Raw genomic sequence first — 17,311 nt, forward strand, 5'->3', positions numbered from 1 at the left:
TATACCTATTCTTAGGCTCCAGTTTACAAAAAGCTCCATGCTACACATTCAAGAATACAGAGCAATCTGTACATATGAGCAGTTAAAAATGACTCTAAAACTCGCCTGCTGGGGGGAGTGAGGTCCTATATTTATTACCTCTCAGTGGTTCTCAGTTTATTGTTATTCATTCCTTAGCACAAATATACAAACTCTGCTGGTTAGACAAGGATGCTTTCATTTACACACACCAGGGACTGCAACAAAGGTTTTTTATTGACAGTCCCCTGACACCTCTAGCATTACATTCACTTTAAATGTGACCTGTAAGGAAAGGGGGGAAAATATCCCTATTTTATCTCTGCTTTGAAGAAAAAAGAAATACTGAAATTTTTTTTACTTAAAAAAGCTTTCCTACAGTTTGTTGTTTACACTAGGAGTGAAGCTCTTGGCTATCAGAGCTCATCCTGGAAAACTGGATGTCTGGAGATCAAGTTGGTTTCTGACATAAGATAGTAAGGATGTGAACCTTACGCACTTGCGAAGGTAAGTGATTTTTACTCAGGCTAAAGTCCTTTGCCTTGTTTATCTTTTAACTCATATACCTCAAAACAGTTGGGAGAAAATGTCTGATGGGCAAAGAGTTCATACAGATTTCTTACCTTATCTATTAAAGGCTGATATAATTCTCTGAGTCCTTCATCAAGGTTTGCAGCAGAAAAAAAAGTGAAAATGCACTCTTAAAGGACCCTATATAATTCTAACATAAAAGACAAGCACAGAGATGGGGGCTCCCTTGTGCTTTTCTTGTTTTATTAAAAATGTTTACATTCTTTTTATGTACTGTAATGAGCTTATATAAAGGCATCTGCAACAGGCCAAACTCATAGTTGCTATGATATCAAATATAAAGCTGACTTCATCATCAAAGTTGACAAGACTACCTTAAGATCGCTCCTGAAGTGAAGGGAATTATAAACCAATAAGAACTGAATTTGAATTGGTCAACCCCCTCCACCACTCTATAGAAAACTCTATATATTATGGAAACTTTTTAAAGAGCTGATCTGTCATTGTCAACCAACAGAATAAGGACATTCATTTTATCCCGTTTGCCAGTATTTAGAAATAGTCTCTTATCCATTAGTTCTGGAAGGAAGTATAAAATGAATGTGTATTTAAAGGAATACTTGTGAATTGACATTGTACTTTGTGGAAAGCCACTACAGTATTTTCTTTTGCCACTTGTAATAAACAAAAATATTTATATACAGTAGGCAAAATCTGAAGTAGGGAATGTTTTAGAAAGGAGGATGGCTTCAGACATTTAGAGGGCTTCTGAGTGCAGAAGCAGATTTTAAAATTAGTTTCTGCTGTTGGATGTAAGACAGATTGTGCCAGAGAAAGCAGCAGTGTGAAACAGAGAGTGCTTTTGGTGTTAAACGAAAGAGCAAACTCCATTCTAGGAGATGATTATGTAATTCTGTTTGCTTCTGTCAATGCAAAATACAGCAGGGACTAAAAAAAAAAATGAAAGCAGCCTAGACTTTAATACTTTCAAGTCCCTTCATTGCCTCTCTCATGTTTATCATTAAACAACTGCAAATATTGGCACTAGTTTTAAGATGAGCTGAATTTTTAGATCTCAAGAAAAGATTAAAGTATGCATATCTTTGAAGCATCTGTTCAACAAATGAAAGAAAACAAGAACTTCTAAGGAGCTGCAATTGCAGCTAGAATTCTTTAATATTACTTTAAGAGTTTTGGAATCCTAATCCATATGGTTGCTTGGTATTTGTTTATTTGACAAGCAAGACTGTTTATCTGGGAAGGATGCGGGATAAAGGACTGGGAGTGAGAACTCTGTTCCAGACATTTCAAGCCTTCTTGCCGAAAGTTAGGTCCCTACCTATTAATGGCCTGATTTTTCAGGAACACTGAGTATCTCTGTGTGTGGAGAGCATCAACACATCCTGCTACTTCAATGGGAGACTAAACTGTAAAAATTATTTGGGTGACTAATTATAGATTTTTTTGAGTTCAACCTCAGGCACTCATGTCTGTGGATACTGGCCCCTGGGTTCCACTCCTGACTCTGACTGATGCACTGAGTGCTGCGTTGGTCAAGTCTGACGTTGCCAATATTTCAAATTCCTTATTGTTCAAATAAGTATAGTCATGGCTTGTAAATCCTCTCAGTGTTGTGGATAAGAAGCTGTCTTTGGCATGTAAGGAAGAGACTTAGGGTCCTTGAGCTATGGTTGCATTTGACTCATCCTTAAGAAAAGATGTTTAAAAGCCCTTCTGGTTTGCAAGCAACTTTTGACCCAAGGTACTGCAGTTTCTCTAGGTATACTGAAAACAGAGTGAGAGCAACAGGATTCAGGAACAAGCAGTTTTCTAGCTGCTATTCAGAATTTTGCTGGGAAGAACTAATGAAAAATTATGCCATTTTGCCATGCTGCTGCCTGTCAAAACTGCAAGCAGCAGCAGAAGCAGAAAAGACATCAGAAGAAAGGGATCGTGGCACTGGGACCCAAACTCAGTAGCCCCAATTCAGCAGTGAGGACATTTGGACGATGGAGAAAGTTTGCAGATACAGGTCCAACTTCCATAGATATTTATCAGCTAGCAGCTGAAGAAAACCTGGACTACGTTCTGTTGTCTGGCGGTAGGAATTCTAGCACTCTCTCCTTTCCCAGCAACTACAGCAAGGGCCCTGCCACACATTCAATTTAAAGCGGGATAGAAACCAGCTATAATGTAGTTACACATGATATAAAACATGACATATAAAACATGATTCCCTGCTTCCCCTTCCTGAAAGAAGCTCTTAAAGTAAGATGGGTTTTATACACTGATGCTGTGGGGAAAAAGAATCTCCCTTTTTCTCTCTGCCCTTGTACCTTGGAAGACAAGTCCAGAGGATGCCAGTGAGCATCTACATGATCAGGTAGGGAAGAATGCCCAGGACCCATGTCGCTGCTGAGGAAAGCAAGGGAGGCAGGTGGGAGGTGATCTGAAAACCCAGTTTTATCCTTCTGGAGGGAAGGGGGGGGAAATCTTCTGCACCAGAAAATACCATAGTCCTTTGACTAGCAAGTGTCCAGTATTCTTTACAGTTCCTTGGTATAATCACACTTACCATGGGCAAGAAGTGGCTTTTCCACAGTTAAGTTTGTAATAGATGCCATTTACAAAACCCAATTTTAGCACCTCCTTATTTTAATAGTTCAGCAGACTAGATTGTCCTGAAAGCGGCCAGATTTATTCTGCAGATTTACTTCTACAACGTTGGAGCAAAATTCACCACAATGTCTTTGAGTTCATTTATACTAATCATATGTAACAGGCTGAGAGAGGATTGACAGAGGCATTCTGGCTGAACTGTTTGGGTCCCTGTTTGGTGACATTTGCCAGACATTTAAGGATGGAAAAAAACAAGAATCATAGGAAAAGGGAAAGAAAGGTACAGCTCAGTTCTGGAAGTGAAGACGAAATTAAAATGTATTCAGTGTAGTGACCCCCCGTGAATTTAAAAAGAGTTGGTGCTGAGGGGGACTGAACACAATGTGTACTACCATATATCTTATTTAGACAGGTTGCTTTAACCTATCTTTGTGGTAGGTTCCTCTCAGTATTCTTGCCTGACATGGAACATGTTGGTGTTATTTAATCAGCTTCATAGATGGTTTCCATTACTAAGCACATGCTGCTTTTGGCAGAAATTGAATACTAGACTATGTATTTAATGAGGTCTCCTTTTATGGAAATATAAGACAAGGGGATCTTCTCCCCTGCTGATTGGGAAAAAAACATCATCTAGTATTTGAGTAAATAAGATTTTCCCCTTTCCAAAACTCCCCATGTGTTGTATGTATTGCCTGGAAACCTATGTCCCAACAAGAGGAGAAAACTGACTATCAGTAACACAATTTTGCTGTATCCAGGTACCAAGTTCTGCCTCCATTGATAGCAACTGGATCAAGTAGACACTGATTCAGTAAGACCAACACCAGCTACTGTGTCCAAAATTTCCGAAAGTGACCATTAATTCCAAGTGTCTCCATGTTGGGCTATGCTCTTTACATCAAGTTGGGGTATTACTTCGGCCAAAGGCTGTAGACCTATGTTATACAGAAATTCCCCTTTTAGCAGCATCCTTGAAATGAAATATTAAAATTTCAAAATCAAAACAGCAAACATAAACCTACATGTCTATCAGCTGATTACAGCCATGGGTAGACATACCCTAGCTAACGTTAGCCTGGATAACTCAGTTAGTAACATGGTGCATATGATGACTTCAGAGGCCAGAGTAATTATCTGGGGCCCTTGAAGGCTTGCGCAGCTATGGTGAAACTCAGGCCATGGTTTTCTTTGTTGCATGGTTTTCTGCACTATCTATGGTAAAGCTGCAGTCACACTTCCTGACTACAATGTACACGCACCCTTGGAGAAGACAAAAAATGATTGATGGAGCTGGCTTGTCATGGTAATATATGCATTTCATTATCTCTGATAAGAAAAACATGTTTGTTTCACTATGTGGGCAGTGCAAGATTTGCAAGACTCTTGCTTTTATTACATATGTACACCCTGTAAATGGTGTGACAGGTAGTACTGCACACTGTTGTCAGTTAAAAACACTAGCCAATTTAAAACCCAGATGTATTGTTTTTTTAATAATAACTTTTATTTAAGGATGCCTGAGACTCCATTATTTAACTGTTGTTTGCAACACACTTAGCAAACCTCAAGATAAAATCTTCAGAAACATTATCAGTGAAGCTTCCATCACTTTTTTCTGGATGTATCCTTCAATTTTTCTTGCAAGTAAACATGATGTATGCTTTGTTTGACAACCATGACAAACCTTTCCCCCGTTCTAAAATGGCATTTTACCTCTGCCTTGTAGATGTTAGATGGGTGATCCCTCCTCCCGCACTCAAAGGTCACTGTTTTGCAGCAGCTGTCTGGTACCACACGAACCCCGGACTCTGAGGAGAGGATATAGGCACTTTGCTGCCAATCAGTAGAGCTATTGCTCCCACAGCATTGGAACTGCAAAGGAAATGAAAGGCTGATGTTCCATATATGGGACAGGATTGCCATCTTGGTTACCACTTTCCAGGGGCACATAATCGATCAGATACCTGTTCTGATCTTATACTAGTAATATGATGATCAAATCCATTGCCTCTAGGTCACCACTCATATACCTCACATGAATGAGATCAGAAGTGGGTTGTGTGTGGCAAGAGCCATTGCAGCCATGTTTAGAGAAGGAGGTCCTGATTCAAAGTGACTGTTTTTGGGTCCCCAACTGAAGAATAGCAACAGAAATTATCTGAAGTTGCTCAGAAATTCACATACTCTTTGAATCATCAATACTTTCAGAGACTTGATTGAACTTCTTTGGTTTGGAAATTCGGCAGGATCAAGCCACTCTCATGAGATTTCCAGCCCCTGGCAATATTAAATGAAACATGAGTTGGGTCACACAGGCAGACACAGCCATGCGAGTGACAGAAGTTTCTCTTACATCTTGCTGTAGGCGATCGATGGAATGTGTGATGTGCGCTTTCCCAGGCAAAGCATAATTTGCAGTCAGGGTCTGGGTCAGGTGCTGTTTCAACTCCTCACCTAGCTGTAGGCCCAAGCAGAAAAAGTGCTATGAATATAGGACAAGGAAAATACATAAACAAATATTATTACTTCAAATGTTAGCTGGTGGATGGCATGATTCAGGATTCATTTATAACAGGAGAAATCAGAGGACCTCTGGAATCAGCAAATTTATGGTGCTGTGAAACCAGTGTGAAACTGGAATTAGACCTGAGATATTCCATCCAAAACAGTTTTTTCTTTAAATATGCTTATAATGAGATAAATGCCAAACAAACAGGAAACTCAAAGGTACAAATTACCTGACATTGTAAGGAAGTGTAAATAGCTCAAGGTCATTAAGCAGCCAGAAACCATAGTTTTTTTAATATAACATCCTCTTTCTCACTAACTCCTCAGTAACCTTTCTTTCCCCAACTTATCATTCCATATCTTACCTTTCACAATGTCTGACAAACAAAAGTTTATGCCTCTCTGAACGAGTTTGTCTCTAAGGGCACCTATACACAGGCCTGATGCCCACTCTGATGCGTGTAACTAAAACTTGTTGAATGATACTGAATACACGAGATGCTGTGGGAGCTGTAGTTAGAGTGGCTCCCAAGAGCTGTTCTAATTAAGGGACTTGCCTCCCCAACCTGGAGCACGTGTAAAAACACCCTAAGGTGCCAATCTGTCTGGGCTTCTGCCTGACTTCAGACTAACATGGCTAACTACCTCCCTCTCTATTTTGTTTTGTGTTTGTTTAACTTGTTAGCTTGCATCAGAACTTTAGAAAGGACTTCTGATTTGTTTATTCAAAATCAAATGTAAACTTCCTCCTTATCTCTGATTTGATTAGAGTGAATAAAGATGGAAGTAGTGCTTGAGAAAGAAAAAAGGCCTGCATCTGGTCTCAAAAATCCTGGCCAATTAGAGGCAATTGCTTAGAAGTCTATGAAAGGACACAAGCATAAGTGAGGCCAGAACAGGTCCCAAGATTTCAGACAAAATGCACAGGGTACAAGGATGGATTTCCAGCATGGAAAGCAAATGCACCCAACTACAAAGCAGAATAAGAACACCTTCACCATTGTAAAACATGTTCAACGCTGACCAGAATATGATATCCTCTTTATGGCTAACGTGGGAGTACTTCTGGTATGCAAACAACGTTTTTTGGAAAGGCATTTGCAATTACAGTCAGCAAATGTAGCATGGTATAATTCTGCAAAATTAAACCCAATTCTAATTCATCAGTAGAGTTGTTTTATTGCTCAAATACACCAGCTGGTAGGAGGGAGAGCAGCACCTCAGAGCTTGGGAACCAACCTCATATAACATGGGCTCCATTCTAATGCGGCTTCTCTTCTAATGTACCAGCATGGCAGCAATGATTTCAGAGCTACTCCAGGATTGTGGTCTGGAATTCTAACTTTCTTACAAGGATTTTCTGGTTCAGAACATGGATGTTAGCCTTCTGTCTTGATATTACACCTATACATATGAAAGAAGCCTTGGCACAGATGGTAAGAATGCCTCACCCCATACATCACTCCAGAGTAACCTGCATGGGAAATGCAGGCAGGATGGAACCATGGAAATGAGCTCCCCTTTCTCAGGCTTCACAAATACTTCCTGAAGCTATAGGATTCCCAATCACATGCTCAGGGTCATGCAGCCCAAAAGGGCTTGGAGAAAATACCCTGCTCAGCACTGGGTGGATGGAGAGAGGAGTCTGAACTACAGCTGAGATTTGTGAATTCTTTTACACGTGTTTTCTGGGACTGGTAGTGGAAATGGGGATTTAACTGTACAGCTATAGATGTAGCAAGGTGCATTTTTCTTCAATCAGTACAGGGCTTTGAGGCAGGAGAGAACCTTCCTTTGTATTGATGAAAAAAATGCAAGAGGTTTCCTATATCCTGTATTACAATTTTGCATATTTGAGAGATGCAGCCTGTTTACAGGCAAGATTCAGAATTAGATGGAACAATGCTCTGAAGTATTTATTTGCCTATTTACATTGTAATTGTAGAGGTCCATTGAGTTATAACCTCTTCACCACCTTCATATGCCTGAAAGAGAACTCTGAAGTCCTGTATGCTAAGCTCTGTAAACCTGTCTATGCAGAGCCACATGAAGGGGAGGGGTGCATGGGGGATACAACAGCTAGCCAGGCAGTGCTCTGTGCAGACTGATTGGCTGTAGAACCTGCATAGATGAATTATTGCTGCTGCTCCTTTCTTTTCCGGTGGGAAAGGCTCGGCCTGGCTATGAAGGCAGCTAAACTGGAAAGGGCATAGACTTCCAATCCTGAGCACTGCAACATGTTTTGTGATCTAAAGTTTTAATATGATTTATTTAGTTAGATAGCTTTATTACTATTATAGTCTGTTCTTTGTACAACTATTTTAAGCAAATATTTAGGGTACTAACATTCTCAGTGATTTGGGATCTGTCTCATAAACTAGCGACTTTCTGATGCCATGTCACCATCTCATGTTTAATTGTTGCTTTTCTATAAATAGTAAATAATAAAAATTAAAAATAACCCAAACCTTGCAACTTACCCTTTGATAGTAAATATAGGCCAGAACTCCAGCAACCAGCTCAATGAGGAAGATCAAGAGGAGCAGGCAGAAATACTGAAAAGGAGAGGTGAAGAAAAACCCAAGATACACCTGATTAGATAAAACTCCACAATGCATTTTCCCCAAAGAAAAAGAAAATATCATGTTCTCATTATGCCCAGAACTTAGGACCTCTTCAGAGAAGATACTTGCCAGACTGGAACACACCCAAAGTCCACCCACACCAGAGTTGTCTTTCAGACTGGCCTGTACCAGTTGTTCCAAAGGAAGGTGTAAAAACCCTGAAGTGAGGCAAATGAGTCCCTCCACACTAGGTCCCATCCTGATTGACATTTGTTAGTTAGAAACCAGCTTAATCCCCTTAAATCTCTCTCCCACAACATTTGTTCTAATTAATTATAGTAACACTGGTAGTTCTCAACATTCACTTAAATATTTGACCACCTTTAAGATCTTAAGAGATCTGAGAGAGATTCATGCTCTACATAAGAATGGGAAAAACTATTCCTTTTTTATCAGCTTGGAATTCCTCCCCTTTTACATTTGTTCAAGGTCACCTTATCCTTGCATTAAGAAACAGGGGCCACATCTACATGTGCACTTAACTGTGGAGTAGACTAATTAGTTGTCAGGGACAGTACTATGGGACTTCTTTATGGCAGGGTAATTAACTGTAATTAAATGCATGCATAGATGCTGACCAGAGGTGTAAATTGCACCTGATCAGCCCAGCCAGCAGAAGGCCAGACTCCTGCCTGGTGCCCAGCCACACAGCTCTGCACTTTTACCACCCTTGTGCCCCAGCCAGCCCCTCCACTGCCTGATGCCACCACCTGGAGCTGACCTCCCAGGTAGTGTAAATTGCTCCACCCCAGCTGAAATTGTTGCTGTTCTGAGCGCATGTGTAGAAACTGTGCCCAGAAGTAGTTTACTCTGGCTCAGACTTCTCTGGAATTTATTGGTTCAAATTAATGTCACATGTAAATGTACCCAGGGAGAACCAAATTCCCCTGTCTACCTGCTCTAGACCTTTTGTTTTTGCACATACATCTATTGTAGCCCTTCTTCTGCCTCCTGAGACAAAGTCACAATCTCTCATCATCAGACAGTTTTACCAGGCCCTAGGTCCTTCTTGGTGTTCTTGTCTAAAGCTTTCCTAGTTCTGTAGTGTCCTGTTTTGAGATTGGGTGACCAGTCCTACTCACCAATCTCAAGATGAAGCTGCACTACTGATATATATCTGGAGTCAACAACCTTTTGCCCTCCTCCCTTCATAAAGCAGCCAGCTACCTGCACTGTAAGCACTCATCCCTAGCCCAGCCTACAGGCCATAGGCTGCTGAGCCCTGATTTATATAACTACATCCTAATGTTCTTCACATTATTTAACATGCCATTCCTTATGCATCCCGACAACCTTTTTTTTAATCATAGCTCTTCATTGGCCAAATGTTTTCATTGTGCTGCATGGGTCCCTACAATCCCCATACTGATAAAGTTTATTTAGAAATCTTTGGACGCATCAAAATGTTTTGTCTGTTTCCCTCCAATATGCATTACTTTGAACTACTGATGCTGAATTTCATTTGCCATCATGTTGTCCGTTCATTTATCTTGTTTCGGTCTCTGTTCCTCGCAGTTCTTTCTAGTCCTGACTAATCTAAACAGCTTTGTGCCGTCTGCAAATTTTGCTGCCTCACTCCTCCCGCTTCCTGATCATTATATATATGTTAAATTGTAGAGGACCCATATACAGAGGCACCAAGCTGTAACCTTTCCCTGTGATGAAAACAGAATAACCCTACTCTTTTGCTTTTTGAGTCCAGGGCATTCTTCTGATCTACACACTTCCCTAATGACTATTAGCTTCTTTAGTAGCCTCTAGAGTGGGACCTTGACCATGGCCTTTCAGGATCCTGAATAAATTGTGTCAGCCACTTCTATGTTCACAGCAAAATCAAAGAATCCTACAAGGTTAATGAGACATGGTTTTCCTTCGCAAATACCATGCTGGCAAATACCATGCTGGCTGTCTTGCTTTTCCCTTTATTTTCTGCTGTAAAATTGCCTGAGGTCTTCTTGCCTCAATGTACATTTTCAAACTTCATGCTTCTGCACTTAACTTGCTGTTCTACCCTGTAAGATGATGCAACAAGAATGGCATTACGCAGCTTCATATCTATTTTCTTGTCTACACTGTCACGTGTGCCAGTTGGGCTGTCTTCAAGCACAGTCCACCCACCTATCCTCCAAGCTCAGATACAGGCTGATATAGGGAAATACTCTGGATTGGCCGGGAGCATGCATAGAAGACATCCTAGTCTGAATATGCTCTCACCATACTATAGACAAACCCCTCACTGGTACTAGGTCAACTATATCCAGGTTCTAAATAAAAAGGCATTTTTCCTAGCCACCAGCACAGAAAACACTCATGCACCAGCACCTAGGTTATTCTGGAGAGGTCAGAGACTCTTCATGAGCATAAAATTAGGCATGTGCATAAGTGTTTGCAGGATTGGGGCAACATCAGAGTCAAGCTGAGAGTCAACTCAGAGTGTCAAGCTGAGTCCTTTCCTTCTTGACTATCAATAGTAACAGAGACTCAGTAAACAAAAGGATGCCTTTACGATGATCCATGAATAAACCTTGCTGAGCTTAAAAACAGTTGCAATGGAACCAAATAAACCAATCTCAAGGAAGAACAGAAACCAATTCTCTCTATGTTGAATTGTCCTGGCTTAGCAAGGCTGACTTTCATCTCTCTGGATCAGCAGAAACCTGGGAACCTAGGATCTTCCGCATGCATCTGTTTTGCTTGAACTACACGAAAAGCTCCCTTCCAATAGAGAGGAGATAAGAAGAAACTCCTTACAGGACAGTGACAGAAGTACAACCGAATTATTCTTTTCAGTATGTCTTTGGAACATGATCTCATTATCACAAACTCCTTATTCTGCCAAAGCAACAAATGGAAGACATCATGGATACACCCTTGTCCAAAACACTAGTACCTGATTGATTACATGATAGTATATGCCCAGGACAATTGCAATATTCATATCACCAGAGCTATGACAAGTGCAGATGACTGCTGGATGGATCATCACTGGATATGGTCTGTCATCACCACTTGTATAGCCCCAAAATAATGTAAACAAAAAGAAGCTATGAAGGCAGCCATTCAGTATTGAGTGTTTGAAAGACTTTGCTAAAAGCAATAATCTCCATCAGTGGCTCTGTCAGGGACTCTGAATAGGCAGGACAGTCTGGGCCAAGTACCTCTTTCAGCTAATGAACTGCCCCAGTTTAGGAACAGCAAGCATCTTGATTTGCTTCTGGGAGTGCTGCCTATCCATTTAGCAGCAGCCTGTGTTTGCAGGCCAGTCAACAGGTCTGCTGTAAAAAGCCTCCTGGCTCCTGCACTCATTTTCATGGTTTTGGCTTATTTCTGGACTTCAGTTTGGCTCTACTCTTGGACTTCACCCTGTGAATTACCCCTTGGACTAGTACTTGGCATCTAATCCCTGGCTCCCAATCCTGGACTGTGTTGTGGACTCCTGTCCCTGGATTTCCCTCCAGTTTTGGTGATATGGCACCTGTCCTCTGACCCTGCTTTCCCTCAGTGGTCTAAACATTAGACCAGACTGACTATGCCTCAGTCCTTTACACTCAGTGACAAATTCTTCAACCTCCCACTGATCACTGAGAGCCTCAAGAAAGGTGTCCATGAGGCATGTGAAGAATCTCTAGTCCTTGTCACAAAGAAACATCAGGACAGGGTCAAGAATGACAGAAAAAGGAGATCCTTCAAAGCTTCACAGAATGATGACAACTCTAAACACAAGTGAGACATGTATCACTACATTAAAGCTCAGCTTCAGCAAGATTCAAGAGCAAAATAACAAGTGGTGGGAGGACAAAGTGAAAGAGATTCAGAAGTTTGCTGACAGTCATGACATGTACAGTTTCTTCAGCACAACTAAAGCATTTATGGGCCAAGCACACAGGGAGCCATCCCTCTGAGGTCCAAGGATGGTACAACACTTGTTAAAGACACCTCCATCATCAATATGGAGTGGAAGGAATACTTTCAAGGGCTCCTGAACTAAGATTCTCACATTAAAGACAATGTTATCAAAGTCCTTAATGAGGTATTGTGGAATGGTTAACTTGCAGATCCACCAACTTATCAAGAGGCCTTGAGAGCCATTAAGCAAATGAGGAACAACAAAGCATGTGGTCCTGATATACCAGCTGAAATTTATAAGCAAAGTGGACAAAAGCTCTCTCACCAAATACCCGTTGTCATTCTGAAAACCTGGAAACAAACATATTCTCAGTGACATAAAGGATGCTGAAATCATTATCACAGACAACAAAGGAAATAAAATGGATGAAACATGTGCCATGGTATTGCATTGCTATCTATAGCTGGGAAGATCCTTTCCTGCATTCTCAATGGACTTACCTTCCTCGATAAGGAAATTCTACCTGAGAGGTTTCAGACCACTCAGAGGTACAATAGATACGAATTTTGTTGCCAGAAAGCAGCAGGAGAAATGCTACAAGGAATACTGAGATCTTTACATGGGCTTCATTGAGATGACTGAAGACTTTGATTCAATCAACAGAGAAACCTTGTGGAAGAGCCTCATGAGATTCCGATGCCTGACAAAATTTGTTAATATCATCAGACTTCTTCTTGACTGTAAGAGACCATGCGCCTGGTGTGTGCCATTCTGTTGGATGTTACCGTTGTCCGTGGGAGAGATAGTCAATGATCGAGATAGGTTCCGGAGGCTCTTCAGTGTTTCTTGCCTGCCATGACTTTGCTGAAATTAATATGTTTAGTAGGGAGGAAGATGTACACTCCATCCTGTCTGATCCCCTCCTTCAATTCTTCTTTCAGTCTTCCCGTTTTGGGGACCCACCTCCCCTACACCCGACCTGGTGCCAACCAATGATGTTGTATCCCACTCTTCTGGGTCTGGTCATGGTCTTGGTACACGTCTTGGCCTCTCAAAATGGTAAGCCATGTATGAACGTCAGTTCGCCTCACCTGGCGCCCGCCTCAGTAGCACAGACTTAGCTTTGATCTGTCTTCAGGTGACCTGGTCTCCCAGTGTCAGTCTCAATTCCTTTGGTTCGTTGTCATCATGATGTGGACAGCTGTCTCTCCTTCTCTCCACAGGCTTCGAGACAGCCCAGTCTGCCTAGAAGATGTCCAGAATCCATGAGTCTGCTTTGGGTAAGTAATATTGCTGTTCTAGGCTTATACTCTCCTTCAAAAACCCCTTTTGGGGATGTCACCATCCGCCGTCTGTGGAGCACAATTCAGCCTTGGGACGCTGAGTACCCGCAGGGGAACTCACTTCCAATCCCCGGGCTTTGTGCTTGTTGGGGTTTTTATCCCCAGTTCCATGGGCTGGCCGATGAATTGGAACTGGCACGCAGCCATAAAGTGGGACCACACCGGCACAGGAGCTGATCCCGGCTCCTCCCAGCTCAGCTGTTTCTTTAAGGTTTTTTTTTCTTCTGCCACAGTGCCTCCTCCCACTGTGGCTCTGCAGCCATGGCTCTCCTGGCCCGGTGCAGTCTTGCGCTGGCTCTGTGCATCTCTAACTCCAGGTAAGCTCCTTTCTGGGGTTTTATCTTTATCACAATGACATAACAGCAAGTGTCCTAAGCAACCAACCCTTTCATTATTAGCATTGGTGACACGTAGCGGGTGCACAAGGGTGCACATCCACTCCCTGAGATTGGCAGTGCATCCCCTTAACAAAGCATTGCCAATGCTGCTGGTGGTGCATGCGGGTAGTTGCTGCTCCCACCCCGCCCCCTGCCTTGTTGTCAACACCACTGGTGGCATCTGTGGGCAGTCGCTGATCCCACTGCTCACTAGTGGCGCTGCTGGCAGCATCTGTGGGTGGTTGCCGACTGCTGGTCAGCACACGCCACCCCTGCACCCCACTGCCAACACTGCCATGGCCACCTGTGGGAGCTCCTCACTCCCCACGACGTCCCTGCTGCTGCCACCTCTGCCGCCACCTGCGGGCAGTCACCATGCCCCCCAGCCTCCGGGGACACATGTCGTTCATAATTATTAGAATAGGAGTCAAGCAAGAATATGTGATTGCACTAACACTTTTTTCTATCTGTATTGCAGGTAGTCCACATATCACTGCTGATAGGTTTCCATCTGAAGTAAACATGGATGGGACTCTCTTTAATCTCCATCAGTTATATTACAAATCCAAGACAAGGAATAGCTCCATCACTGATCTACAATATGCTGACAACTGTGTAGTGTGCACCCACTCAACTGAAGAGCTCCAAGTCACTTTTGATTGTCTGTATGAAGTGTATGAAATGCTTTGATTCACTGTCAACTTAATGAAAGCCAAGATATTTTATCAACCCACCCTAAACCAACCAGCTGCTCCTCCACATATTATAATTAAAACACAATCCTTGGAGAATGTTGAGCATTTCCCCTACCTGAGTACCAACATAGGCTAAGTAAACATAGACAACGATAGTCAACATTAGATAAAATCTGCCAGCACTGTCTTTGGACATCTCTGAAATAATAACATTATGATATCAGAACCCAAACCAAACTTTTTGTCTACCAGAGTGTCTACCAGAGTGTCATTCCTACCCTGCTGCATGGCTGTGAAAACTGTATGATATATTGCAGGGGTGCTCAACCTGAGGCCCATGGGTCAAGCCCATGGAGCCACAGGTATCCCATGGGGCTCCTATTGATTAGGAACTTTGACGGCAGGGAAGCATTGGCAATAAATACAGACACTGTCCCCTGGTGTATTTATGCTGAGCAGGGCAGGATGGTTGTATTTATTGCCAAAGCTCTCCTGCCACCAAATTCCCAAACCCCAAGTCCTGCACAACAGGAAGGGGCTGGCTCATTGCCCCCTCCCTCCACCCTCATGGCTCAATGAGGCCAAGCCAGGCCCATGCCATGATGGGGCCCAACCCAGCCCCTCCTTCTAGCTCAAGAGATATCAACCAGGTACCCTTGGAGGAACTTGGTCCTAGGGGGTACATACGGATGGGTGGGGATGGAGTGCTGCTGCCTCCCTGGACCAGGTCAGGGCAAGGACAGCAGCGCCCCTCTGCTGGGCTGGGAAGCTCACACACTGTGGCTGCCACCGCCACACACTGGCTATCTGCAATGACTACAAGGTCTCTTTCCTGAGTCTTTACAGTCAGTTCAGAACCCAGCACCATGTATTTACAGTTGACATTATTTTTCCTCATGTGCATTATCTTGAACTTGTTGACACTGAACTTCATCTGCCATTTTTTCCCAATTACTCAGCTTGGTGAGCTCTTTCCGCAGCTCCTCTCCATCAGCTTTGGATTTGACTACTCAAATAATTTAGTATAACACTTCAGAAATGGTATGAACAAATCCTTGTCATTAAAATCTGGCTCTGAAAATGCAGAGGCTGTAGCAAAGCCCCCCAGTTTTGTTTTTTGCTTTTTTTATTGCATTTGCTCCCCTTCTCCAACCATTTCTGACTTTTTCTCTCCCTCTCTATTCTCTATAGATAAGTATAAGTCAGCTCAAACTTAGGATAAGCTTTAAATTTTTTTATTTTGGTAGCAAGTTTTTGGTTTTGGATATCCACTGTTTTATACTGTATTATTATGATTTTTGTATTGATTTTTACTGTTGTATATTGTATTATTATCGTTTTTGTATTGATTTTTATTGTTTCATATGGCTATTGTATGGTTTAGACCTGTGTTTGTAAGTAAACCAAAGTCATGTCAAGTTTCCATTTTATATGTCAAGCCTCCATCTTCTGTCCTCTTCCTGGGCATCCCATGTTGCAACAATATGATTCATTGTACCCCCCCATGTAAACTGGTTCCCCGATGAATGAGAATGATTGGGCATGACTGAAATACAATGGTAGCAGGCCTCTACTGAATGGCCTGTGATGACTGGGCCATGACCTTGCATTGATTCATGCAGAAACCACGGACCTCACCCAGAAACAGAGCCAAGACCAGCATTTGAAAAACAAAAGACCCTGCAGAACCAGCAACTCCCACCATTACGGACACCCGAAACCACACGTCCCTGCACAGAGCACACATGCTCAGTATGCCAGGGGCTGACCTTGCCTGGGCATGCCTCCTGTCACTAGGGTCACACACAGTCTGCCCCTATAAAGAGGGGCAGTGAAGACAGACCCAGTGGGAACACCATTTCCATCTGGACCAGACTAACTTCATGTCACCTATCTACCCCAGAGGCCCTGCCAACAACCCGCTCTGGACAACATCTACTGGACAAGGATCAGCTTCCAGCCTGGGATAGGTAGATATTACCTGCATACCTCCTCCTACAATTTGGACTCTCTCTCTCTGTCTCTGTCTCTCCTCCTGGACTTCAGTGGACTTCAACCCCTGCACCAAGCCTCTTTAACCCCTGCTGCCATTGTGTGTGTGTATGTGTGCACGCGTGTGTGTGTGTGGTTGCAAGGGAACCAATTTGGCATTGTGTCACCATCTCCCCTGTTCAATAAAACCACTGTCATTTGCAACCCCGAGTTGGGTCATGTTTTACTGAATCCCAGTCCCTTCCCTATCTTAAATTCCAGCCTCATTCTCTCTCTCTCAGCTTCAGTTTCCACCCTCTCTGCTAGTTTCCCCATCTCCTCCTAATTGTATCTCCCCTTGTCTGGCACCTCTCAGCCTTTCCTTGCTTTCCTGCTGTCCTTGCTGCTTTTCCTGTGATTTTCTGCTGCCTGTCTCTCTGTTTTCAGGCTCCACCCACTGCACCTTCTATAATCTCCCCCCCACTTCAGCTTCCCAGCTCCTATTAGCTGTCCTGCAGTTCTCTCCAGCTTCTAGCACCTACTGCTGCTCTCTACAACTTCTCTAGCTGCCCCAGAGCCATCCTCTAGCTCCCCGCCCCCAAAGCCCCTCTTTAACACCCACACTTTCCTTTAGTCCCATTTTCCCTCCTCTTCCCATCTACCTTTTTGGCTCCCCCATAGCTCTGGCTCCAGTCCCAGACTCTGTGCTGGCATGCTTCCCTGTTCTGCAGGCTTTGGGCATTGTCTTTTAATCAATTAAGATCAATTAACCTAA

The 17,311-nt window shown here is 42.9% G+C and overlaps 1 protein-coding gene across 7 annotated transcripts in view; it reads right to left on the reverse strand.

Moving 5' to 3' along the window:
- Positions 1–17,311, reverse strand: part of TSPAN11 (tetraspanin 11) — a 199,937-nt gene that overhangs the window by 55,190 nt on the left and 127,436 nt on the right. For all 7 annotated transcript variants that reach the window (XM_019544191.1, XM_019544189.1, XM_019544190.1 and 4 more), the window contains 3 exons: positions 8,160–8,234; positions 5,525–5,629; positions 4,885–5,043 (listed from right to left, as the gene is read on the reverse strand). In XM_019544191.1, coding sequence (XP_019399736.1) covers positions 4,885–5,043; positions 5,525–5,629; positions 8,160–8,234 — 339 coding nt within the window. The remainder of the gene's footprint in view (positions 1–4,884; positions 5,044–5,524; positions 5,630–8,159; positions 8,235–17,311) is intronic.

Source organism: Crocodylus porosus, unplaced genomic scaffold (assembly GCF_001723895.1).
Source record: "Crocodylus porosus isolate Cpor-Errol unplaced genomic scaffold, CroPor_comp1, whole genome shotgun sequence".
Lineage (NCBI taxonomy): Eukaryota > Metazoa > Chordata > Crocodylia > Crocodylidae > Crocodylus > Crocodylus porosus.